General features: G+C 43.8%; 1 protein-coding gene across 1 annotated transcript in view; it reads right to left on the reverse strand.

Moving 5' to 3' along the window:
- Positions 1–27329, reverse strand: part of RPF2 (ribosome production factor 2 homolog) — a 651328-nt gene that overhangs the window by 108587 nt on the left and 515412 nt on the right. Inside the window, exon 8 of the mRNA XM_044062732.1 lies at positions 24570–24672. Coding sequence (XP_043918667.1) covers positions 24570–24672 — 103 coding nt within the window. The remainder of the gene's footprint in view (positions 1–24569; positions 24673–27329) is intronic.

Below are 27329 nucleotides of genomic sequence, written 5' to 3' on the forward strand. Positions count from 1 at the left end.
TCCTGTTGTAGGCAGGGAATGAGAGGAATCATTGTTTCCAGACTGTGACAATGTTGACTCCATAAACTTTTTAGGTACCACTGAAGTTTCCTCATATGCAGTCTTGCATATGGAATTAGTAAAATGCAGGATGCCATGACCCCCAAAGCCTGCAGAATTTGTCTTGCAGATAACGTTTTTTGTTGCCATCTGTTTATATTAGTCAGTTGCCTTTGTTTGTCTGGCGTAAGGTAAGCCATCTGGGCAGTTGCATTCAAGCTTGCACCCAGGAATGTAATTTTTTGAGAGGGTACCAGTTGTGATTTCTTTTCATTTATTGTGTACCCTAGGCATGTTAGAAGCCTTTTTACAAATGCCAGATGTTGAAGAAGAATGCCCTTGTTTTCTGCTTGAATGAGACGTCCAAGTAAGGATAGATTTGTATGCTTCTTTGTCTGCAAAATGCAATTATTGGTGCCAGGCATTTTGTAAAGACCCTGGGCGCAGCAGATAAGCCAAAGAGCAGTGCAGAGAAATGGTAATGCATAAAACCTGCCTTGAAGCGGAGGTATCTTCTGCACGATTCCCTTATTGGGACATGCAGGTATGCCTCTTAAGTCTAGAGTCACTAACCAAGCGTTCTTGCCCAGCATGGGCAGTAGCTGTTGTAAAGTCAGCATTTTGAATTTTGGGATGTCCAAGAACGTGTTCAAAATCGATAAGTCCAGTATTGGATGCCAGGCATGGTCTTTTCTGGGTATCAGGAACAGTCTTGAATAAAACCCTTGTCCATTTTCCTGTTCTGGTACTGGCTGAATGGCCCCCATATCCATGAGGGACGTTACTTGTTTCGGAGCCTCTGCCCATTGATGTTGTGGCAGATCTGGCCATCCGTTTGGAATTGGCAAAGCATGGAAATTAAATCTGTACCCCTGAGATACTATGTTTAATACCCACTTGTCCTGGGTAATTAACTGCCAGTTTTGAGCATGAAGTGCTAATTCCCCCCCCAATGGGGCTGCCAAAAGAGAATTGCTTGGTATTGGTAAAAGGAAGTCATTGAGACTGCTTACTGCAGGGCTTTGCTTTGTTTCCTCCAGACTTGGAGGTAGAGGCACCCCATTGTTTTGACCTGTAAGAACCCTGTGATTGGTATCTAGAGCCTTTTGAGCGCCACAATTTACCTTGTGAGGCTCTGTTGGACACAGGAAAGGACCAGTTTTTAGTAGGCCAGTGTCTACTGAATCTAGGTGGCTGCACTTGTAAGAAATCTTTTACAGTTTGCATAGATTTAGCTTTGTCTTCCATTTTCTTTAAAACCTCTTCTGCCTTATTACCAAACAAAGTATCATGCTATAAAGGTGTATCCAACAATTTAGCCTTAACATGATCAGGCAGATTTTGCTCCTTGAGCCAGGCATGCCTTCTAATCACAGATCCAGTAAATGCGGCCCTGCAAGAGGCCTCCAAGGAATCAAAACCACATTGCAAAGTATGCTTTTCAACCTGTTCTTCTGCATGCAATAATTCCTGTAATTCTTTATTTTCCACACAATCAGAAATAAACATAATTTTCTGTTTCAGGAAGCCCATAACATGCTGTTAATATTTAAGCATATGAAACTGGCAGTTTAAGGCCCTAATTGCCAAGGTTGCAGACGTATAAACTTTCTTTCCCCATATATCCAGCGCCCTGGAATCTCTGTCAAAGGGGGTAGGATTTTTGGCTGTAGAGGCCTTTAAACCTTTGGGACCCTGAGAGATAGTTTCAGGATCAGAAACAGGATTTTTGAATAAAAATTTGTGGGAGCCAAGAACCCTGTAATATCTGTCTGGCTTACTAGGAGCCAGAGGTAGGGGATCAGGAGCCATGCTGGATTCCGAAAACACATCAACAATGTCTTAATACAGGAGGTATAGCCGAAGGCCTATGCTGAGGAAGAAGAAGAAAATCCCTTCGCCTCTTTTTTGATTCAGAGAAATCCTATCTCTCCCAATGAAAATGTTCCCTTAAAGTATGCAAGGTTTCTCCAAAAGAATAATCCCTCAGGAGGAGATGCAGGTGGAATGGACTCTTCTGCATCGGAATCCTCATATGGAAAATTCCTGATCAGAAGAGGAATCATAAGAAACAGAAACCTGATCTGAAGATTCATAATCAGTGTCTTGCTTAGGCCTCTACGGGGGGGTTGGAACCCCTGATCAAGGTAATTAAGTCCTCAGCCATTTTAATTATCTGTTTTTTAGGCATAGGGGCCTGAGCACGTGGCTCGTGTGTCAGTTTTTTAGACTTAAAAGTTGCTTTTGTCTTTGTTTTTGAAGCTGGCGTCGGTTTTATATAGAAATGTTGAGGCCTGAAAATACCTCAGAAGCCTGTGCCTGCTCAGTGGCTCCGGACCCATTCAAGGGAGAGACATCTGAGGGTACAATACTCAGAATCTCGCGGCATACTGGACTCCACACGGGTTTTGGTAGAGGCCTGCGACTCAAAAGTAGCGGGTATCAGGGGCTGTGAAAGTGCCTCACTGAGAACCGGCGATTGGCGTAGGAGAAGTTTCGTTATCGGTTTTGGACCTCGATGGTCTCTGTCTTTTTCCTTGTATTTTTTGTGAACTCCAGTAGTCAGATTGCTATCAGACGAGATTTCAGGGTAATTAAATCTGGATCAAAAATATTTTGAAGCAAAAATATACCGACGCTAATAGTGCATTGGTTAAATCTAGCACAAAACTGACAGCAAGGCGCGTTATGATCAGGGCCTAGGCAAGGAATACAGTACAAATTAAAATCCTTTTGAGGTATTTGCTTCCCACAAGTAATGCAATTATTAACTTTTACTGACATCGGTAAGGAGCAAGAAAATGTTTCCCCAATGGGGTACTTAGCTTTAATTGAAGACTTTGGTTCTGAAACTCGAATGCGAAAATTTCAGGAGTCGGCCGACCGGCACTTGCGAACTGCTTCTGCTTCGGGCACACCGCAGCAAGAAAGACGGAATAAAATGGTGCTAGCTGCAGGTTTTATACCCCTGACGACCTGGCATCATGGAAGAGGAGACCGCAACCAATGCAGGACCCACGACTTTGATATTCAGGCCGACTGAAGGCAACCTGCCAGCAGATTACCCAAATGCAATGACTGCAACAGTGAAACACGAAGAACATCTGAGACCTGGTTCGGGGTTCCAGAGAGCACCCCTGCTATACCAGGCTACAACTCTTATCACACTTTTCGGCCACCAAACCAGGACCGAAACACTAAAAGTGGAGGAGTGTCCATATTCACCAAGGATATTCATACCTCCAGGCTAGTTGCCCAACATAATACATCTGAAATTCTACAGGTACAACTAATATTAGGTAAGACTGCAATCCAAATTGTAGCTTGCTACAGATCCCCCACCATGCCCCAAGATTCTCACTACACCTTTCTAAACATACTGGAAAATATTAAGATACAACCAAACACCCTAACACTGGATGATTTCAACTACCCTGCCATTAACTGGGAAAACTACGCTGGCACCAACACCTTAGCCCAACAGTTCTTAGAATTCATAAATTCCAGTGCCCTAGATCAACTAATCCACAGTCCCACCAGGTGCTCAAATATCCTAGACCTGGTCATTACCAACATGAGAGATCTATGCTTCACGCCAGTGGTCACTCCCTCATTGGTTAGGTCTGACCATAAGCTAATCACCCTTGACATCCACATCCCACCCCCCCCCAGTAAGGAAACCTCCATAAAAAACTTCAAAGCTAATTTCATGCTACTCAAGTCAGAAGTGGCAAACTGCATGACACCCATGCAGACGGGAACTGAAAGTTCGACTGCTGAATCCTACACTAAGGCACTGTATGAGCAAATCCACTCATGCATGAATCGTGCCACTCCAAATAGAACCAAGATGCTCTCCTCCAAAAAAAAAGAAGCCAATCTGGTGGTCCCCTGCCATAAACTAACTATGCAACAGAAGGAAGAAACTGTTGTAGAAAAGAGGAAAATCCCAGGATGCAAAATACTCCCTTACCAGCCTCAGTAAGAAGCTGAGATCCCTCATAAAATCCTGGCCACACAGGTAAAAAATGCACTCTCCAAAGCTAGGAATACAGCATCCATAGGACCAGACGACATCCCGGGCTGTGTACTACATGAACTACAAATTGAACTGGCACAGGGGTTGGGAGGGTGGCCTAATGGTTAAGATGTTTGCCTTACAAACACAAGGTACAGGGTTTGAGTCTCACAAGGGATAACTGACTAGGCTTACAATGGCTTGCAAGGGCAGTTAGCCTAGTACTAACCTATGAACCTATGAACATCACCTAAGTGTCATGTTTAATCATAGCCTCACCTCAGGCTTTGTGCCCAATGAATGGCGCACAGCTACAGTTAAACCCACTCCACAAGGGGGGATCCACCCTGGATCCCGGGAACTATTGTCCCATCAGTCTGTCCAGCCTGATCTGCAAAGCTATAGAACGCATTATCATGGAACTTATAAACAAAGACATTGGCAAACTTCAAACACTGGACCCACCCAGTTTGGTTTTGTAAAGGGCTGATCTTGTCTCCTCAACCTGACTTCTTCAAATCAGTATCCAGAGCCGTGGATGAGGGCAAGGCGGTCCACACAGCCTATCTGCACCTCGCCAAGGCCTTCGACACCACCCACCACTCGAATCATAGATAAACTTAGTAAGCCGGGAATTAATCCCTACGTCACTCGATGGGTTGCCAACTGGCTTACTGACAGAACCAACACTGTAAAAGTAGCAGACTCAAAATCCAGCTCCAGACAAGTGACAAGCGGAGTACCTCGGGTTTCAGTCCTGGGACCGCTCTTGTTTCGCATCTACTTCTCTGAAGTACAGGCCAGCACTAAGGGACTCTGGCTAACAAAGTTCAGAGATGACTGCAAACTGGGAGGCATTAATGAATCCCCAAATGATGTGGATATTCTACAAAAGGGCCTTACAGAAACAGATGCTTGGTGCCAGAGCCATAGGCTCAAGCTCAATGCCAAGAAATGTATAGTTATTCCCTTTGTAAAAAACCATGTACCCATGAATTACCACATAAGTGGCAGTACACTAAACACCGAAAGTGTGATAAGGGACTTAGGGACACAAGTGGACAGTGGTCTCACCTTCGATAACCACATTGCCACAACAGTCAGGAAATCCTTCTATGCGGCACACCTCATCATTAAGGGCTTTTCATCCAGAAAAAAGGAGGTCATTGTCCCATTGTACTCATCCCTCATGCCCAGTTTGGTATGTACCTCACAAGACATCTGCAACAACTGGGAAGGCCACAGAAATACCTCACTAAAAGAATCACAAGCCTAAAGCAGATGCCTTATGCTGACTGTCTAAAAAAAACTCCAGCTATACTCTGTCGCATATCGCCTGCTCAGAGGCGACCTCTGCTTAACATACAAGGCCATGTCAAACCCAGAGCTGTTGGACATGCTACATTTAAAGAAATCCCAATCCCTCAGAGCCACACGCTCCAGGGATCTAAACCTGGTCATCACAATGAATTTACAGTTGTGTACACTTACCATAAATGTAGATGTTAAGAGTGTATTCAATGTTGCAGTCATTACATTTGGGTAATCTGCTGGTAGGTTGCCCTCAGTCAGCCTGATTAACAAAATCTTGGGTCCTGTGTCGGTTGCTGTCCCATCTTCCATGATGTGAGGTCGTCAGGGGTATAAAACATGCAGCCAATGCCATTACATCAGTTTTTCTTGCCCCAGATGTCAGGTGCTCCCCAAATGGGGAGCAATATATATATATATATATATATATATATATATATATATATGTATATATATATATATATATATGTATATATATATATATATATACATATATATATATACATAAATATATATATATACATACATACATACACACACACACACACACACACACACACACACACACACAGAATAAAAACACAAAACATATACCTCCAAACAAAAGCAAATACACCAAAAAGGCTTTTAAAGATAGTAACAGAAATGAGAGGTATAGTTAGAGAAAAAACAGGGGGATAGAGGGAGGGTAACCAGGACTGCAACAGTGGATACACTCGAACATCTACATTTATTGTAAGTGTACACAACTGTTCTATGTTCTTTGTATTTCACTGTTGCAGTCATTACATTTGGGTAGAATCCCAAAGCTATGATTGGGAGGATGGATTTATACAGCATTAGGAGCAGCTATAAGGCCCTGCAGGACAGCAGTGGCAAAGCCTGCTCTGGCTTTAGAGAAGAGAGGTAAATGGTAATGTTTGGTGAACATATGAACTGAGCTCCAGGTAGCAGCTTCTAGAATGTCTCTATTAGGAACACCTCTGAGAAAGGCTGCAGAAGTAGATGCAGACCTGGTGGAATGAGATCTGATCCCCTTGGGGACAGGCTTACCATGGTGCATATAACAGAAATGAATACAATGGCTTATCCATTTGGAAATAGTCTGCTTATAAATAGCCTTTCCCTCTGCCCCTGCAGCAAATGCCACCAGTAATTGTTCAGATTTTCTTAGAGATTTTGTCCTGTTTAAGTAGAATCTTAGTTGTCTGTGCACATCCAATGAATGCAGAATCCACTCACCCTTGTTCTGTGGATTTGGGAAGAAAGATGGCAGATGAATGGTCTGACTAAGAGCCACACTAGATACCACTTTAGGCATAAAGGATGGATTGGTCCTGAGAGCCACCCTATCCGGGTAAAAAATAATGAAAGGCTCCACTGCCATAAGAGCCTGTAGTTCTGAAATCCTTCTAGCTGAAGTGACTGCTAAAAGAAAAGTTGTTTTCCAAGAGAGATATTTTAGGTCTGCAGTAGCAGCTGGCTCAAAAGGAAGTAGAGTGAGTTTTTCCAAAACAAAATTGAGGTCCCATGCAGGAGTTGGTGCTCTCCTGGGAGTAAATTTTTGGCCCCTCTGAGGTACTGCTTTAGCAGGGGATGAGAAAAGAGGGGAGGCTCTGTGTTGTAATGAGCTGAAATGGCAGAGGCATGGATTTTTATGGAAGAAAAAGATAGGCCCTTGTGAAGCATCTCCGTTAAATATTGCAGAATCTGAGGAATATTGGGCATTGCTGCGCTTATTCCTTGTGCTTGGTTCCAGGCACAGAATCTCTTCCATTTGTCAACATAAGATTTTCTAGTACTAGGCCTTCTAGCCTTCAAAATGACATCCATCACAGGTTTGCGGAGAGATGTAACTGGTGAAATTAGTTGATTAGCCATGCTGCAAGATTCAGAGTTTGGAACTGAGAGTGCAGAATTTGATAGTTCTGCTGAGACAGTAGGTAAGGTGTCTGAGGCAGGTACCACGGAGGAAGGTGCGACATAATGCATAGGAGCGGGTACCAGTGTTGGCGAGGCCAGTCTGGAGCAATCAGAATCATTTTTGTTTTTTCCTCTCTGACTTTTAGTAAGACCTTGGAGAACAAGGCATAGACTGATAGATTTTTCCAGCTGAAGGATAGAACATCCACTTTCCAAGCTTTTTTGTGATTCTTGTGCAGAATTTCTCCAACTGATAGTTTTGGGGTGAGGCAAAAAGATCTATGTCTGGGCGCCACCATTTGCGTGTCAACATGCTGAATGTTTGTGGTTCCAGTTTCCATTTGTGTGGGTCCATAAGATTTCTGCTTAGGTTATCTGCCAGAGTATTTTGCTTTCCTGGCAGGAATTGAGCTTGTAGATGTATTTGATAAGTCAATGCCATGTTCCACAATGCCATTGCTAGTCTGCAAAGGCAGTAGGAATGGGTACCGCCCCTGCTTGTTTATGTACCACATGAATCTGTAGTTGTCCTGGATGAAGATAGTCCTTGAAGGCTGTCAGAGCATTCTGTACAGATAGCATCTCTTTCTGATTGATATGTAGGTGCATTTGATTTGGGCTCCATTGGCCCTGAATACATCTCCCTGCCAGATGCGCCCCCCAAGCATGATCTGATGCGTCTGTAGTCAGGGTTTGGGCAGCAGGGGGTGGAATGAATGACAGTCCCTTGTTTTGGTGGCAGGCCTCTGCCCACTATAGGGACTCTAGCTGCAGGCAAGGAATGATCGGAATTCATTGTTTCCAGGCTGTGACAATGTTGACTCCATAAGCTTTTTAGGTACCATTGAAGTTTCCTCATATGCAGTCTTGCATATGGAATTAGAAGAATGCAGGAGGCCATGAACCCCAAGGCCTGCAGAATTTGTCTTGCAGATAGCTGGGTTTCTGTGGCTACCTGTTTGAAGTAAGTCATCAACTGAATTTGTTTTTCTGGCGTAAGGCAAGTCATCTGGGCAGTTGTATTCAAGCTTGCACCCAGGAATGTAATTAGAGAGGGTACCAGTTGTGATTTCTTTTCGTTTATGGTGTACCATAGACAAGTTAGAAGCCTTTTTACAAACACCAGGTGTTTTAGAAGAGAGTGTCCTTGTTTTCTGCCTGAAATAGACAATCGTTCAGGTATGGATAAATTTGAATATTTCTTTGCCTGCAAAATGCAATCACTGGTGCCAGGCACTTTGTGAAGACCCTGGGTGCAGTAGATAAGCCAAAGGGCACTGCAGAGAACTGCTAATGCAAATAGCATGCTTTGAAGCGGAGGTATCTTCTGCAAGATTCCCTGATTGGGATATGCAGGCAAGCCTCTTAAGTCTAGAGTTACCAACTAGGCATCCTTGCCTAGCATAGGTAGTAACTGTTGGAGAGTCAGCATCTTAAATTTTGGAATGTCTAGAAATGTATTTAGAATGGATAAGTCCAGAATTGGACACCATGATTTGTATTTTATGGGTACCAGGAAAAGTCCTGAATAAAAACGTTGACCCTTTTCCTTTTCTGGTACTGGTTGAATAGCCCCATATTCATAAGGGATATAACTTGTTTCTGGGCCTATGCCCACTGATTTGGAGGCAGATCTGACCATCCGTTTGGGATTGGCAATGTGTGGAAATGAAATCTGTATCCCTGGGATACTATATTTAAAACCCATTTGTCTTGGGTAATCAGTTGCCAGTTTTGTGCATGAAGTGTCAGTTTCCCCCCGCAAAGGGGTGGCCAAAGGATGCTTGGTGATTGCAGTGGAAAGTCATTGAGACTGTTTTCCGTAGGAAGGTGCCTTGTTACTTCCAGATTTGGAGGTGGAGGCACCCCATTGCTTTGTTCTATAAATTCCTTGCGACTGAAACCTGAAGCCTTTGGAATGTCTGGATTTGACCTGAGCGGCTCTAGTGGTTACTGGAAAGGACCAGTGCCTACTGAACCTGGGTGGCTGCACTTGTAGGAAGTCTTTTACAGTTTGCATAGATTTAGCTTTAGCTTCCATCTTTTTCAAAACTTCAGCCTCATTACCAAATAGACTGTCATGTTGTAAAGGAGCATCCAACAATTTTGCTTTAACATGGTCAGGCAGATTTTGCTCCTTGAGCAAAGCATGCTGTCTTCTCACAGATCCAGTTACAGCAGCCCTGCAAGAGGCCTCCAAGGAATCAAAACCACATTGCAAAGTATGTTTTCCAACTTGTTCAGCTGAATGCAATAAATCCTGCAACTCTATTTTCCACACGTCAGAAATCAACATAATTTTCTGTTTAAGTAAACCCATGACATGCTGTTGATATTCAAGCATATGAAATTGACAGTTTAAAGCCCTGATTGCCAAGGTTGCAGACGTTTAAACCTTCTTACCCCATCTATGTTGCGCCCTGGAATCTCTTTCAGAAGGGGTAGGATTTTTAGCAGAAGAAGCCTTAATGCACTTGGGACCCTGAGAAATGGTTTCAGGGTCAGCAGTAGGGTTTTTAAAGAGGAATTTGTGGGAGTCAGAAACCCTGTAATATCTGTCTGGCTTTACTAGGAGCCGGAGGCAGGGAATTAGGAGTCATACTGGACTCTGAGAAAACATCAACAATGTCTAGAACAGGAGGTATAGTCAAAGGCCTATGCTGAGGAAGAAAAAGGAAATCCCAAAGTCTCTTTTTAGATTCTGAGAAATCCTGACTCTCCCAATGAAAGTGTTCCCTTAAGGTATGCAAAATTTCTCCAAAAGAAAAATCCTCAGGAAGAGAAGCAGAAGGGATGGAATCTTCCGCATCAGAGTCCTCATAAGTGGGAATAGATCATTCCTGATCAGAAGAGGAATCAGAAGAAATAGAAACCTGATCTGAAGATTCATAGTCAGTGCCTTGCCTAGGGCTCTTAGCAGGAGGGGATGGGTACCCCTGATCAAGGTAATTAAATCCTCGGCCATTTTGATCATTTGTTTTTTAGGCATTGAGGCCTGTACACGTGGCCCAAGCATCATTTTTTTAGACATAGAAGTAGTTTTTAGCCTTAGTTTTGAAGATGGCGTTGGTTTAATATACAAATCTTTAGGCCTGAAAACAACCTCAGAAGCCGGTGCCTGCTCAGCAGCTCCGGACCGATCTAAGGTAGAGACATCCGCGGGTTTAATACTTAAAGTGTCTTGCAGCATACCGGACTCCGAATGGGTCTTAGTAGAGGCCTGCGAATCAAAAGTAGCGGGTATCAGGGGCTGCGAAAGTACCTCACTGAGTTCTGGCGAACCGGCGACTGGCTTAGGAGAAGCTTATTCGTCAGTTTTGGACCTCGACAGTCTGTCTCTGTCTTTTTCTTTGTGTTTTTTAGGTATTCCGGTAGTCGGATTGCTAACCGACGACATTTCTGGATAGTTAAATATCGAGCCAAAATATTTAGAAGCAAAAATATACCGACGTTTAATAGTGCGTTGATTAAATTTAGCACAAAACCGACAGCAAAGCACATTGTGGTCAGGGCCTAGGCAAGGAATACAGTACAAATGAAAATCCGTATGAGGTATTTGCTTCCCACAAGTAATACAATTATTTACTTTTACTGACATTGGTAAGGAGCAAGAAAAACTTTCCCCAACGGGGTACTTAGCTTTTAGTTGAAGACTTCGGTTCTGAAACTCGAAATCGAAAATTTCAGGAGTCGGCCGACTGGCACTTGCAAACTGCTTCTGCTACGGGCACTGCGTGGCAAGAAAGACTGGTGTAATGGCATCGGCTGCATGTTTTATATCGCTGATGACCTGACGTCATGGAAGAAGGGACAGCACCCGAAGCAGGACCCAAGATTTTGTTAATCAGGCCGACGGAGGGCAACCTGCCAGCAGATTACCCAAATGTAATGACTGCAACAGTGAAAAATGAAGTACAGTTGTGTACCTACCATAAATGTAGATGTTCGAGTGTATTCACTGTTGCAGTCATTACACTTGGGTTATCCTGCTGGCAGACTACCCGCAGTCAGCCTGAATTCCAAAGTCCTGGTCCGGCGTTGGCTGCTGTCACCTCTTCTCTGACGTCAGTGTGCCAGAGGTATAAAAGATGCAGCGGATGCCATTTTCTTCAGTTTTTCTTGCCCCATATGTCAGGTGCCCCCAAAAGGGTAGGCTAAAAAACATTGCTTATAAAAGCATGCACTAAAATAAACAATACCTTCATCTACAAGCAAATACACCACATAGGTTGTATAGGATAGAGAAGTACAGATAAGTCCCAGCAAAGAAAGGGGGATAGTGGGTGGGTAACCTGGACTGCAACAGTGAATACACTCGAACATCTACATTTATGGTAGGTACACAACTGTACTATGTTCATCATGTTTCACTGTTGCATCATTACACTTGGGTTGAATCCCAAAGCTGAGGTTGGGCGGCTGGGTCTAAATAGAATTAGGAATGGCTACAAGGCCCTGCAGAACTGCAGTGGCAAAGCCTGCTCTGGATTTAGAGTAAAGAGGTAAGTGGTAGTGCTTAGTAAAACAGTGTGCAATGAAGTCCAAGTTGCAGCCTCCAAAATATCCTTTGTTGGTACTCCTCTAAGGAAGGCTGCTGCCCTGGTAGAATGTGGTCTAATGCTCTTAGGCACTGACTTGCCATGTTGTGAATAGCAGAAATGAATGCAGTGTCCTATCCATTTTGAAAAAAGTCTGCTTTGAGATAGCCTTTCCTTGTGATCCTGCAGCATATGCCACTAAGAGTTGCTCAGTCTTTCTGAAAGATTTAGTTTTGTCCAAGTAGAAGTGTAGCTGTCTGTGTATGTCCAAAGAATGCAGAAGTCTCTCCCCTTTATTCTGTGGGTTTGGGAAAAAAGTAGGCAAATGAATGGTTTGGTTAAGAGCCACACTGGACACTACCTTAGGCACTACCTTAGGCATAAATGTTGGGTTTGTCCTTAGAGAAACCCTGTCCGGATGGAAGATAATAAAAGGTTCCACAGCCATTAATGCCTGTAACTCTGAGATTCTTCTTGCTGAAGTCATTGCTAGGAGCAGAGCTGTTTTCCATGATAAGAATTTTATCTCAGCTGTATTGGCAGGCTCAAAAGGAGGCTGTGTGAGTTTTTCCAAGAAAAAATTGAGGTCCCATGCAGGTATTGGTGTTCTCCTTGGAGGTCTTATATTTTTGGCCCCCCTGAGGAACTGCCTAAGCAATGGATGTGAAAAAATAGGTGGGTCTGTATTGCAATGAGATGAAATGACAGAGGCATGGATCTTAATTGATGAGAAGGATAGGCCTTTGTCCAGCATCTCAGATATTGTAAAATCTGAGGTTTATTTGGAACAAGTGTGTCAATTCCTTGAGCCTGGTTCCAAGCACAGACTCTCTTCCATTTTTCTGCATATGATTTTCTGGTGCTGGGCCTCCTGGCCTCCAAAATAACATCCATAACCGCTTTAGAGAGAGGTGTATTCTGAATGGTTACACTATCCGCCATGCAGCTAGATTTAGGGTTCTGAGTTGGCTGTGCAGGATCTGATTGTTTTGTTGGGTAGTAAATGAGGAATCTGAGGCAATATCCAGGCTGGGCCTTGGGACAAGCTCCTTAGGATTGGGTACCAGTGTTGGCGTGGCCAATCTGGGGCAATTAGTATCATAGAATATTGGCTAAGGTTCTTGCCACCCCCATAGTGCCTTTTTTAGGCAAGGTTCAAAAGACAAACCCACCTCCATAGACAACACAAGGAAAAAGAAACTAAGGGTAATGCTGCTCAATGCCAGAAGTCTAAACCTCAAGATGCATGCACTTGAGGCTCTCCTCAGTATGGAAAATATTGATATCTGTGCAGTAACAGAAACCTGGTTCAAGGCTCCCGAGAGCACCCAGCACTACCAGGTTATACCTCATACCATGCTTTTCTGCCTCAAAACTCAGACCGAACCACAAAAGGAGGGGGAGTATCCATATTCAAAGATACCCACACCTCCAGGTTAGTGGCACTGCACGAAGCATCGGAGACCATCCATGTGCAACTAACAGTGGGCAAAACTGCCTTTCAGTTTGTAGCCTGCTACAGACCACCCTCCCAAACTCAGGAATCCCACTCAGCTTTCCTGGGAACACTGGAGAATATGAAGGTCTCTCCAAACACCATCACATTGGGTGACTTCAACTACCCAAACATACACTGGGAGCACTACTCAAGCTCCAACACCCTCGCCCAACGATTCCTAGAATTTATAAACTCAAATGCTATGGAACAACTGGTCACCACTCCCACAAGAGGGGAAAACATATTGGACTTGATCATCACCAACATGGGGACTATGTTCCATACCAGAGGTATACCTCTCCCTCATTGGCAAGATCTGACCATAAATTAATCTCACTGGACATCCATATCCCGTCCCCACCCCCAGCCAAGGAAACCACGGTGAAGAACTTCTCAAAAGCAAACTTCACACTTCTCAAAACCGAGGTGGAATCCCTCAAAGCCTCCGGGCCAGTGGAAAATACGGCCCAAACCACAGAATCCTTTACAAACGATTCTATGGATACCTACAGGAATGCATGGATTGTGCTATCCCAAATAAAACCAAGACTCACTCCTCCAAAGGCAGGAGACCTGTCTGGTGGACCCCAGCCATAAATAAGCTATACAACAGAAGGAGGAAGCTACTACATGATAGAGCAAAATCCCAAAAAGGGAAGGCATCTCTGATCAGTACTAGCAAGAAACTACGATCCCTCATAACATTATCTAATGCCAGCTTCGAAAGAAAAATTGCACAAGACGCTAAAGATATTCACAAGGCCTTCTTTAGTTATGTCAGGAACCTGGGTGGCAACTCCCAGATAAGCTCCGAGTTAGTGCTAAATGACAAAAAATACAATGAACCCACAGACATTTACAATATCCTGACAGACAGGTTCAGTGCAAACTCCCCCCCCCCCCCAAAAGAGCAAATGTCTATCCCAACAGAGTGTAGCCTCCCTGACATCACAGATGCACAGGTGAGAGCCACCCTCTCCAAAGCAAAAAACACAGCATCAATGGGACCGGACGGTGTCCCGGGCTGTGTCTTACACGAGCTCCAAGAAGAACTGAACCCTCACATAAAGTCACTGTTCAATCTCAGCCTTACAGGATATGTACCAAAAGAATGGTGTACAGCAACAGTGGTCCCACTCCACAAAGGTCGTGCCACAACGGACCCCGGAAACTATCACCCTATAAGCCTGACTAGCCTCGTCTGCAAAGCTATGGAGCGTATCATCATGGTACTCATAAACAAAGACATTGGGAACCTCCAAACACTGGATCCTACCCAATTCGGCTTTGTTAAGGGCAGATCTTGCCTCTTGAACCTGGTCGACATCTTTGAAACAGTCACCAAGGCTATAGATGAAGGGAAGGTAGTCCACACAGCCTACCTGGACCTCACAAAAGCCTTCGACACAATACCCCACTCGGGCATCATAAATAAGCTCACCAGCTTAAATATCAACTCCTATGTCACAAGATGGGTTGCAAACTGGCTCAGGGATACAACCCACATGGTCAGAACTGCAGGTGCCATGTCAGACTCTAAACCAGTTACAAGTGGCGTCCCACAAGGCTCAGTCCTGGGACCTCTCTTGTTCGGTATATATTTCTCTGAGGTACAGGCTAACACAGGAGGACTATGGCTGACCAAGTTCGCAGATGACTGCAAACTGGGTGCCATAATCAACTCGCCGACTAACACAAGCATCCTCCAAAAGGGTATCACAGAGACGGATAACTGGTACCAGAGCCATGGCCTAAAGCTAAATGCCAAAAAGTGCATAGTCATCCCCTTTGGGAAAAACAAAGTGCCCACAAATTACCACATAGTTGGTAATCTAAGTACAGAAGTAATTAGGGATTTGGGGACCCAAGTAGATAGCAATCTCTCCTTTGACAATCACGTTGCCATAGTGGTTTGAAAGACCTTCTATATAGCCCACATTATCACAAAAGGGTTCACATCTGGATCAAGAGAGGTCATTGTGCCCCTCTACTCATCAGGCCCATAACTGAATACAATGCCCCATTTTGGATGTACCTTACCAGACACCTGCAGCAACTGGAAAGACCCCAAAAGTACCTCACCAAGAGGATCAAGGGACTCAAACAGATGCCCTACTCAGTTAGGCTAAAGAAACTCCAGCTCTACTCAGTTGCTTACTGCCTACTCAGAGGTGATCTGTGCCTGACATATAAAGCCATGTCCAAACCAGAATTAATGGACATGCTCCACCTCAGGAAATCCAAATCCATTAGAGCTACACGCTCCAGGGACCTCAGCACAGAAAGAAATAGGACATGCTGGAGGGGCAGATTCATATCCCAGAGGCCCCCCTCACTCGAACAAAATCCCAGTCCATGTTAGGCAGAGCCCCTCAATGACCCTCTTCAAGAGAAATCTTGAAGAGTGGATGAGAGATTGTAGGTTTAACCCTGGGATCTCTTCTGTGTCCCTACTAGACAGAGACACAGTAAACTAACCTTAAAAGGGCTATCTTCTGTGACCTACTATACAGAGGCACAGTCAACTAATCTAAAAGGGTGGCGAAAGCCAAACACACTCTGGCTAGGCTTATAAATGCCCTAGGGCAGATAGCCTAGTATCAACCTATGAACCTATTTGTGGCTTCTCTTGTCTGACCTTTAGGAGTACCTTGGGGAGGAGAGGCAGTGGAGGAAAGGCACATACTGTAAGGCTGTTCCAGCTGAATGACAAGGCATCCACTTTCCATGCTTGTTTGTGATAAGTCCTTGTGCAGAATATCTGAAGTTGGCAGTTGTGAGGGGAGGCAAAAAGATCTATGTCTTGGCATCCCCATTTCCTTGTTATCATGCTGAAGATTTGTGGATCTAGTTTCCACTCGTGAGGATCCATGAGGTTTCTACTTAGTTCGTCTGCCAGAGCATTTGTTTTTTCTGGCAGGAATTGTGCTTGCAGGTGTACTTGGTAGGTCAATGCTGTGTTCCACAAAATCATGGCTTGTCTGCAGAGGGGGTAGGAATGTGTGCCCCCCTGCTTGTTTGTTCCACATAACTATGATGTTGTCCGTCTTTATCAGCAGCTGTCCTGGATGAAGTAGGTCCTTGAAGACTGTCAGGGCATTTTGCATGGCTAGCATCTCTTTTTGATTGATGTGAAGATGCCTTTGCCGTGGGGGCCATGTGTCTTGAATACATTTTCCTGCCATGTGGGCCCCCCAGGCATAATCTGAAGCATCTGTTAATGTTTGCCTGGCTGTGGGTAAAGTGAATGGCTGTCCCTTGTTGTGGTGACAGACATGTGCCCACCATCGAAACTCCTGTTGCAGGCAGGGAATGAGTGAAATTAATGATTCCAGGCTGTGGCAATGTTGAGTCCAAACACAATGCCAGACACACTAGTCATTGGTGATTCCATAGACAGACACACTGACGTCCCGCTCACCAGACTGAGCAAGGAGAAGGTCACAGTAAGCTGCCTGTCGGGCGCTAGAATCCGCCACATAACGCAAGCACTCAGGTCTCTCAACAGCAGGTACAAATACGACTCGGTCATTGTCCACGCTGGTGTAAACGACCTGAGACGTACCTCCTTGGACTACATGAAAAGAGACATTGAGGAGCTCTCTGATTATGTAGCCCAGGCAGGTATGACCCTGACCTTGAGCAGTATCCTACCTTCACCAAGAATGATGCCACAATACAGAGATAAGATGATCAGCTTTAACAATTGGCTTAAACTCTGGTGTCATTCAAAGGGGATCCAATGTCTGTCTGCCTGGGATGACATGCTGGACAAGCCACGCTGCTTCGCAAGGGACGGCTTGCACCTGTCACCCTGGGATTCGGATATTGGCAAAGGCTCTTGCCACCCCATAGTGCCTTTTTAGGCAAGGCTCAAATTCTAAACCTACCACCCTAGAACACAAAAAAGGAAAAAAACTAAGGGTAATGCTGCTCAATGCCAGAAGTCTAAATCTCAAAATGCACGAACTCGAGGCCCTTCTCAGTATGGAGAACATCGATGTCTGTGCTGTGACAGAAACCTGGTTCAAGGCTCCTGAGAGCACCCCAGCACTATCAGGTTTTACCTCATATCATGCGTTCCGGCCCCAAAATCCGGACAATACCAAGAAAGGAGGGTATCCATATTCATCAAGGACACCCACACCTCAAGACTGGTGGCAACGCACGATGCATCGGAGACCATCCAGGTGCAATTAACCATAGGCAAGACTGATATGCAAATTGTAGCATGTTACAGGCCACCCTCACAAACTCAGGAACCTCACATGGCCTTCCTGAAAACACTAGAGGGGATAAATGTATCACCAAACACCATCATACTAGGTGACTTCAATTACCCTAATATAGACTGGGAACACTACTCAAGCCCAAACACCCTAGCCCAAAAGTTCCTGGAATTCATAAACTCAAATGCCATGGAACAACTAGTCACCATCCCACAAGAGGAGAAAACATACTTGATCTCATCATCACGAACATGGGAGCACAATGTTCAACACGGAAGTATACCCCTCACTGGTGAGATCAGATCACAAACTAATCTCGCTGGAGGTCCTCATCCCACCCCACCTGAAATAAAAAGACCACAGTAAAGAACTTCTCGAAGCCAACTTCACACTTCTAAAGACTAGTGTGGTCTCCTTTAAGGCCCCTGAGCGGCGGAAAACAGTACTCAAGCGCTGAATCACTTACAAATGCCTTCTACCAGCACCTGCAGGACTGCATGGATAAGGCAATCCCAAGCAAAACAAAGACTCTTTGTACCAAAGGCAAGCGTCCCAGTCTGGTGGACCCCAGCCATAAACAAACTCTACAACAAAAGGAGGAAGCTACTACAAGATAGAGCAAAATCCTTAAAAGGTAAGACACCCTTGATCACTATAAGTAAAAACTAAGAGCTCTCATAAAATCATCCAAAGCAAATTTTGAGAGAAAAATAGCTAAAGACTCAAAAGACAATCATAAGGCCTTCTTTAGCTATGTTAGAAACCTGGGAGGAAACTCCCAGATATGCTCAGAACTAGTTCAAAATGATGTGAAGATTACTGATCCTACAGACATTGCCAACATACTGGCTGACAGGTTCAGTGCAAACTTCTCCCCAAAGGAGAGATATCTATACCAGCGATTGCAGCCCCCAAACATCTCCAACGCCCAAGTGAGAACTGCTCTCTCCAAAGCAAAAACACAGCATCCATGGGACCTGATGGTGTCCCCGGCTGTGTGCTCCACGAACTCAACGAGGAATTAAACCCACAGCTAGGACAGCTGTTTAATCATAGTCTTACCTCTGGATACGTACCCAGGAGTGGCGCACTGCAACTGTGGTCCCACTTCACAAAGGCGGTGCCTCCACCCGACCCTGGAAATTACCGGCCCATTAGCTTGACAAGCCTTATCTGCAAAGCCATGGAGAGGATCATAATGGACCTCATAAATAAAGACATAGGAATTTGCAGACTTTGGATCCATCCCAGTTTGGCTTTGTCAAAGGCAGATCATGCCTTCTAAACTTGGTTGACTTTTCAAACAGTCACCAAAGCCATTGATGAGGGAAAGGCAGTCCATACAGCCTACCTCGATCTGGCGAAGGCCTTGATACAATACCCCACTCGGGTATCATTGAAAAACTCATCAGCTTAAATGTTAACCCATACATCACAAGATGGGTTGCAAACTGGCTGAGTGACAGAACCCACAGGGTCAGAGTTGCTGGCGCCATGTCAGACTCAAAGCCTGTCACAAGTGGTGTACCACAGGGCTCAGTCCTGGGCCCACTCTTGTTTGGCATCTACTTTTCCGAAGTACAAGCAAATACAGGAGGGTTATGGCTGACAAAGTTTTCAGATGACTGCAAACTGGGCCATAGTAGAAAACACATCTGACACAGATATCCTTCAGAAGGGTCTCACAGAAGCGGATAACTGGTGCCAGAGCCATGGCCTAAAGTTAAATGCCAAAAATGCATAGTCATACCCTTCGGAAAAACAAGGTTACCCCTAGCTACCAAATAGGTGGCAATCCACTGAGCACAGAAGAAGTTATCAGGGACCTGGGGACCCAGGTTGATAGTAGTCTGTCATTCGACACCCATGTAGCTAAAGTAGTTAGGAAGACCTTCTACATTGCCCACCTTATCATGAAGGGATTCTCATCTAGATCAAGGGAGGTCATAGTCTCCCTATACTCATCACTCATCAGACCAATGATTGAGTACAATGCCCCATTCGAATGTATCTGACCCGACACTTGCAGCAGCTGGAGAGGCCACAAAAGTTCCTCACCAAAAGGATAAAGGGTCTCAAACATCTGTCCTATGCTGCCCGACTGAAAGAACTCCAGCTCTATTCAGTCGCCACGCTTGCTCAGAGGTGACCTTTGCCTAACATACAAGGCCATGTCAAACCCAGATTTGATGAATATGCTTCACCTCAAAAATCTAGATCCGTCAGAGCCACAAGGGCGGAGACTTAAACCTCGACGGCTATTAATAGGGCGTGCTGGAGGGATAGATTCATCACCCAAAGACTCCCTATGCTGTGGAACAAAATCCCGGTATATGTGAGGCAGAGCACCTCGCTGGCCTTGTTCAAGAGAAATCTTGACCAATGGATGGGAGATCGCAGATATACCCCAGGGATTACCTCAGTGTCACTGCTCGACAGAGACACAGCAAAATAATGGGTATAGTTCCCCATACTAAAGGGGTGGCGTAAGCCACAAAACTATGGGCTAGGCTTGTAAATGCCCTCGGGCAGATAGCCTAGTATGAACCTATGAACCTATTTTAGATACCATTGTAGTTTCCTCATATGCAGTCTGGCATATGGAATTAGCAGAATGCAGGAAGCCATGTAGCCCAGAGCCTGCATAATTGTTCTTGCAGATAACTGGGTCTTTGTTGCCATGCTTTCGAAGCAAGAAGTCAGTTGCCTTTGTCTGGCATGAGATAAGCCAGTTGTATTTAAGCTTGCACCCAGGAATATTATCTCTTGAGAGGGTACTAGTTTTGATTTCTTTTCATTTATTGTGTACCCTAGGCAAAATTAGTAATCTTTTTACAAACGCCAGCTGCTTTAGTAGAATGTCTTTGGTCTCTGCTTGAATAAGGCAGTCCAAGTAGGGATATATTTGAATTCCTCTGTCTGCAAAAAGCAATTACTAGTGCCAGGCATTTTGTGAAGACCCTAGGTGCAGTAGATAAGCCAAAGGGCAGTGCAGAGAATTGGTAGGGCATTGAGCCAGCTATGAATCTGAGGTACCTTCTGCAAGATTGTCTGACTGGGTCATGCAGGTATGCCTTTGAGGTCCAAAGTTACAAGCCAAGCCTTCTTGCCCAGCATGGGCAGAAGCTGTTACAGAGTCAACATTTTGAATTTAGGAACGTCCAGAAAAGTATTTAGAATAGACAGGTCCAGAATTGGTCTCCATGCTTTGTCCTTTCTTGGTACTAAGAAAAGTCTTGAGTAAAATCCTTGTCCCTGCTCTTGTTGTGGTACTGGCTGAATGGCCCTCATGACCATGAGAGATGTTACTTGTTTTTTTGCCTCTGCCCATTGATTGTGTGGCAGGTCTGGCATACCTTATGCCTTTGGAAGGGTGTGAAAGTGGAACCTGTAGCTCTGAGAGACTATATTTAGGACCCATTTGTCCTGGGTGATTGTGTGCCAGTTTTGTGAAAAAAAGTGCTAGCTTTCCCCCTAAGGGTGCTGCCAAGAGAAAAATGCTTGGCACTGGCAGAGGGAAGTCATTGGGACTGTTTCCTATATGGCTGTGATTTGTTTCCTCTGCTTTTGGAGGTAGAAGCACACCATTGTTTGGGCCTGTATGAGCCCTGGGGCTATTGTCTGCCTCTGGGGCATCTGTATCTGCCTCTTTGTGGCCTGTCTGACACGGGAAAGGACCAATTCTTAGAAGGCCAGTTCCTGCTAAATCTGGGTGGCTGTACCTGTAAGAAATACTTCACTGTCTGCATAGATCAAGCTTTATCCTCCATTTTCTTCAGCACCAAAGTATCATGCTGTAATGGAGCATCCAATAATTTTGCTTTGACATGATCAGGCAGAGTCTGTTCCTTTAACCAAGCGTGCCTTCTAATATCGGAACCTGTTACAGCGGCCCTGCAAGAGGCCTCCAGTGAATCATAACCACATTGCAAAGTATGTTTTCCCACTTGTTCAGCTGCATGCAATAAATCCTGCAATTCCTTGTTCTCAGAACATTCAGAATTTGTCAACATTTTCTGTTAACAGAGACATTAGGTATTGCTGATATTTAAGCATATGAAACTGACAATTTAAAGCCCTTACAGCCAAGGTAGCAGAAGTGTAGACTTTTTTCCTCCATCTGTCCAGTGGCCTAGAATCTCTATCTGAGGGGACAGGGTTTTTAGCAATAGCAGCCTTGACCCCTTTGGGACCCTGAGAAATAGTTTCTGGGTCAGCAGCAGGTTTTTATATAGAAATTTATGAGAATCTTGAATCCTGTAGTATCTGTCTGGCTTAACAGGTGCAGGAGGTAAACAGTCGGGAGACAGGCCGGACTCTGAAAATACATCTACAATATTTAGAACAGGTGGAATAAGAGGTCTGTGCTGAGGTAGTAGAAGAAAGTCTCTAAGCCTTTTCTTAGAATCTGAATAATCTTGGCTCTCCCAGTGGAAATGCTTCCTCATGGTATGCAGGGTTTCCCCAAAAGAGTAATCCTCAGGAGGAGAAGCTGAAGGAATAGATTCTTCAGCACCCAAATCCTCATAGGGAGGAATAGAGTATCCCTGTTCTGAAGAGGAGTCAGAGGAAATGGAAACCTGATCAGAGGAATCATATTCAGTATCTTGCCTTATCAGGAGGGGGATGGGAACACCTGATCAAAGTAATTAGGTCTTCTGCCATTTTGAGCATCTGTTTCTTAGGCATGGAAGTCTGTCCTGGAGAATGCTGTACTTGTTTCCTTGTCTTTAAAACTGTTTTAGTCTTTGTCTTGGATGCTAAAGTTGGCTCGATATAAAGCTGTGTAGGTCTGAAAACACCCTCAGAAGCTGATGCCTGCTCAGCGGCTCCGGACACATCTGAGGGATTAGTTTCCGAAGGCCCAATACCTTGAGTATCCAGAGGCCTAGTGGTCTCCACGTGGGAGTCTGAGGCGGCGTGTGTCAGGGGCTACGAAAGCACCTCACTGACCACAGGTGAACCGGCGAATGGCCTAGAAGAGACTTCGTCATTGGTTTTGGACCTCGGATGCCTGTCCTCCTCTTTTTCCTTGCGTTTTTCATGAATTCCGGTCGTCGATTGTTCCAACGGCATTATATAATTAAACCTTCGGCCAAAGTAATGAAAAGCAAAATCGTACCGATGCTTAATAGTGCGTTGGTTAAATGTAGCACAAAACCGACAACTAGCAAAGTCGTGGTCAGGGCCTAGGCATGGAACACATTAAGAATGAAAATCCTTAAGAGGTATTCGCTTCCCACAAGAAATACAATGGTTAACTTTTTCTGACATTGGTTTGGAGCAAGAAAAAAAAGCTTCCCCAGTGGGGTACTTAGCTTTATAGAAGACTTCAGATCTGAAATTCAGTTTCGAAAATCTCAGGAGTCGGCCGACTGGCACCTGCAAACTGCTTTTGCTTCTGGCACCGCACGGCAAGAAAGACTGAAGAAAATGGCATCGGCTGCATCTTTTATACCTCTGGAGCAATGACGTCAGGGAAAAGGCGACCGCAACCGACGCCGGACAAGATTTTGGACTCAGTATTTTGAATTTCGAGATTATGAGCCTTGAAGATTTAGAAGGGGACCCCTATAGATAGATAGATATATACACACACACACACACACACACACACACACACACACACACACATATATACAAATACATATATCTATACGTGTACCTAGACATGTACAGACATATATATCTATATATTTATATCTATATATATTAAATATTATATACACACAAGCAATGGACAGGATTTCCAAAAAAACATAACGTCAAATATTTAAAGTACAGAAAGAGACCATAACCAAAAAAAAAAAAAAAAACACAACCAAAACAAGAAGCTCCACACAAAAGATATACTGTTAAGAGATTTAACTAAGAGCAGAGATGCAGCTTCATTAACTTCTGCATGACTGTGCCACTTTGGTGCAGACATCTGATAGAATTTTTTGTTGCAAGATTCAGTGCAATACAGTCCAGGATCAATAATCATCTAGCACCAATAGGAGTTCTCAAAACTCTTCTTCAGCATGTGGACAATCAAAGAAATATTGCTTTTAAATCCTCCTCTCTAGTGCTATATATTTCCAAGTCTGGGACTTTCCATAAAGAACGTATTTGCTGCTTCACTCTCCTTGTCTTCCTCCCACTAGCTGTTCTGCACTTCAAGAGAATTAAGGAAAAAATTAAAAACTTTTAGGAAGCCACTACAGTTTTTCCAGTTGCTTTAAATGAAAGATGTTACTTCAGTTGTGTGCTTTGAGTGGTACAGCACATCACACGGTTCTCTGATACAGAGTCCAGTCCTGCTGAGCATATCAACCCCTTAAAGTTAGTTTCTTCCATCTTTCTCTATCCTCCTTCATAATGACTTTGTGGCACTCTCCATTTTGCAGAAGTCACTCTATGTAAAATTCATCAGTTTTACTTTCATATATTTTGACTCTGACTCATCATAAATACAGCTATAAAGTTTGACCGTTATTTTTTTTCCTAGATTACTGCAAATGTTAGGGGCAGCAAGCCCTACATTCCAGCTAAGAATACATGAGTAATATTCCCTAATATGCGAATTTTAACATTAGCTGTCCGAGACCCCTCCACTCTTAAGGAGCTAAATATAGCACTACTCCCATTTGCTGCTACAGTCAAGGTGCAACATCTTTCACATTAAGGTTCTACACTTTCAACATTCAGCCTTCTGTCACATTAAGATTCCTTCTGTCACTGCACTATCCAAATTACACCTAGAGATGAGGGACCCTAATGACCATAACCAAATTCTTTGCAAAATATGGTATTTTCTGTAGGCATTATTTCCTGTTCAGCTTAACATCTCACATGAGGAAATTATGAATGTTTTAAAATCTGGCTTCCTTGCTGTGCCCTTGGGTTTTTGTTTAATAACCTCTTTGAACCTCCTACCTGGCAATATTATCCGGAAAATGCAGTAACTTATGGCTGGCTATACCATTCTTATGAAGCTACATAAATACATGCAAATACTATAAACAGTTTACTTGTAACTTCGCATGAAGATTTTCCCATCCAATGCTGTGAAGTGAATGACATGCTCCAGACCAGCAAGACGAACACTGGGAACCGTAGGGCCTCTGAAGAAATCTGGAAGGTAAATTTTAAACATATTGAGAAACCACAACCATTCATACAAAAAAGAAACATGTAAACACTGAAAAAAAAAGTTAATAAAGTATTAAAAAAAAAAAAAGAAAAAAAAATCAAAGGACACTTTTTGCAAGACTAAACCGAGAAAACAGCTCTGTATGCAGTGGTTCAGTATTAAAAGGTGCTGAAAGGCAACCACTACAGTGCCAGTTCCTACAAATGCCTATGAAAGTGATGAAAGTGAATGGGGGGGTGTTCAGTGTCTGCATCTTGATGCAAAGGTAACCACAAAGAGGTACATAAAAAGAAGTTATGTACTCACTATAACATTCCATCCGTGTTGTCCACTGCCATTCTTCAACATGTGGATTCGGATCTGATCCTCAGATCTGACTCAGCTGCTTTTTACAGCTTGTGGATACTGCAAACTCTCAAGCTCCTCCCTTACTGATAATGCTCTAGTCACCCTCCACACCGTAGATCTGGTTTGCTGCCATTTATTGCTAAATAACAATGCTAGAAATAAGGGTTGTATGAGAAACCACTACCTGGAGCTCAACAACAGGAACTTTGGTTCCTCCATTATCTTCTCATTCTTCCAGAAGTCATGGACAAAATGTAGGGGGCTCCAGGGAGGACAGTTGAGGAAGAATGACAATGGACAACACAGACGGAACGTTATGGTGAATACATAACTTTTTTTATCTTTTTAATTTTCATTTGTTCCTCAACATGTGGGAGAGAGTCCCCAGCTACCTGAATCCTGGGTGGACTCGAAGAAAGAATATTCCCGAGTACTATAGAGCTGAAGGCTGCTCTTCCCCTGGAGACCAGATCAACTTTGTGAAGCAGAATAAAGTATGAGAATTAGCCCACGTAGCTGCAGCACAATCATCATTCACTGACCTGGACAGAAATACTGAAGAGGTTGCCATGGATCTGGCTAAATAAGCCCTCAAGGTTTTTGCAAAGATAAACCCAATTTGTTGTAGACAAAAGGAAATGCAATCAGTTAAGCCCACTTAGCTAACATTACTTTGGTAACTGGATTTCCCAATCTTGATTCTGAAAAGGAGAAAAATAATTTCTGATTTTCTGAATTTTTCAGTTCTATGCAGATAGAAATATAACTGTCTGTGAACATCTAACAAATGTAAAATGTATTCCCCTTTGAAGAAATTTGGAAAGAAAACTAGGAGATTGATTGATTAATGTTGGATCCTGACACCACCATAGGAAGAAAAGATGGATTGGTTTTGCAAGGGCACCCTATCGTCATAAAAAAATAAATAAGGTGGTTTAGAAGATAAGTCACCTAGCTGATATTATGGCTACCAAAAATAGTTTTCCAAGTTAAAAAACTTTAATTCACACCTTGCAGCTGTTTCAAATGATGATTGAGTCAGGGCTTGTAACACTAAATTCAAATCCCACTGTGGAGTAAAATCTTTAATGGGAGGTCTCAGTAAAAAAGTTCCTTTTATAAATGCCTTACAGAGTTGTGATGAAGCTAAGATAGAACTGTCAACTCCTATATGAAAATTAGAAATGACAGCCAATTGTGCTTCAACCATTGAGGAACTGGTCGCTTCATTAAAAACAGCAGCCAAAAATTCAAGAACTTTGGGTATTGCTGCTGAAAAGGGATTGATGTCTTTATGTTGTGCCCCAAAACAAATACTTTTTATTTACTTTTGTAACTCTTTCAACTGGAAGCTTTGTGGGAAGACAAAATAATGTGATGGACAGGGGAGGAGAGCCTAGGTTGTCTAGCTATCAATGGAAGTGGAGAAACCATGCGGTCAAGCTTTAGGCTCAAAACGTCTGGGTGAATTATGTCTGGAGGGTGAGAAAGTCTGGAACTGGAACCAGGATTCAAGGAGGATGAACTAGATGAAGCCAAAGGAAGGGGAACCAAATCAGTGAGGAATTTTGAATTATATCTTTTTTGACTTGAAATAGAATAGTCTGCACCCTTAGCAAGGGAAGGGAGGTTGTCACTGATACAGTATTGAAGGCACCTATGAATTCTAGCACTTCAGTTGTCCTTTCACCTAGGTTATTACTCTCAGTCTCAACAAATAGCTAGAACCAACTTGAGTACAAAATCTCTTGCTTTGATCAACAGATGCCTGGTCGGACCAGTTATGAGACAGTCGTCCAGGTAAGGAAACACTTGAAAACCATACAAGTCTCAAGTGAGCTACTATTACTGCCATGCATTTGGTGAACACCCTGGGGGCTGCGGTGAGGCCAAAGGGCAGTGCTCTGAATTGGTAATGACTGGCTGCCAGCTGGAAGCGTAGGAATCTCCTGTATCACCTGTTCATTTTTATGTGATAGTATGCATCCTGAAGATCTGTTGAGGACATCCAGTCATCCTTGTACAGGAAAGGCAAAATGGACTAAAGTGTAACCATCGAGAACTTTGTATGCTGAACTGATTTGTTCAGATCGCTGAAATCCAAAATTGGTCTCCGCCCCGTTTTCTTTGGCACTTGAAAAGAATCTTAAGTTCTGGATACTTTCTATTTTGGGGGACCACTTGAATGACTTATTTGTAGCAGCTTTATTTCTAGAGCTGCTTTCCTCTGACTGATGGAATACTGGGTATCTCGTTTACTGTTGAAGGTAGTAGGGAGAAGGGTATTACA

The sequence above is a fragment of the Protopterus annectens genome, chromosome 2.part1 (genome assembly GCF_019279795.1).
Source record: "Protopterus annectens isolate FY-2018-M chromosome 2.part1, PAN1.0, whole genome shotgun sequence".
Classification (NCBI taxonomy): domain Eukaryota; kingdom Metazoa; phylum Chordata; order Ceratodontiformes; family Protopteridae; genus Protopterus; species Protopterus annectens.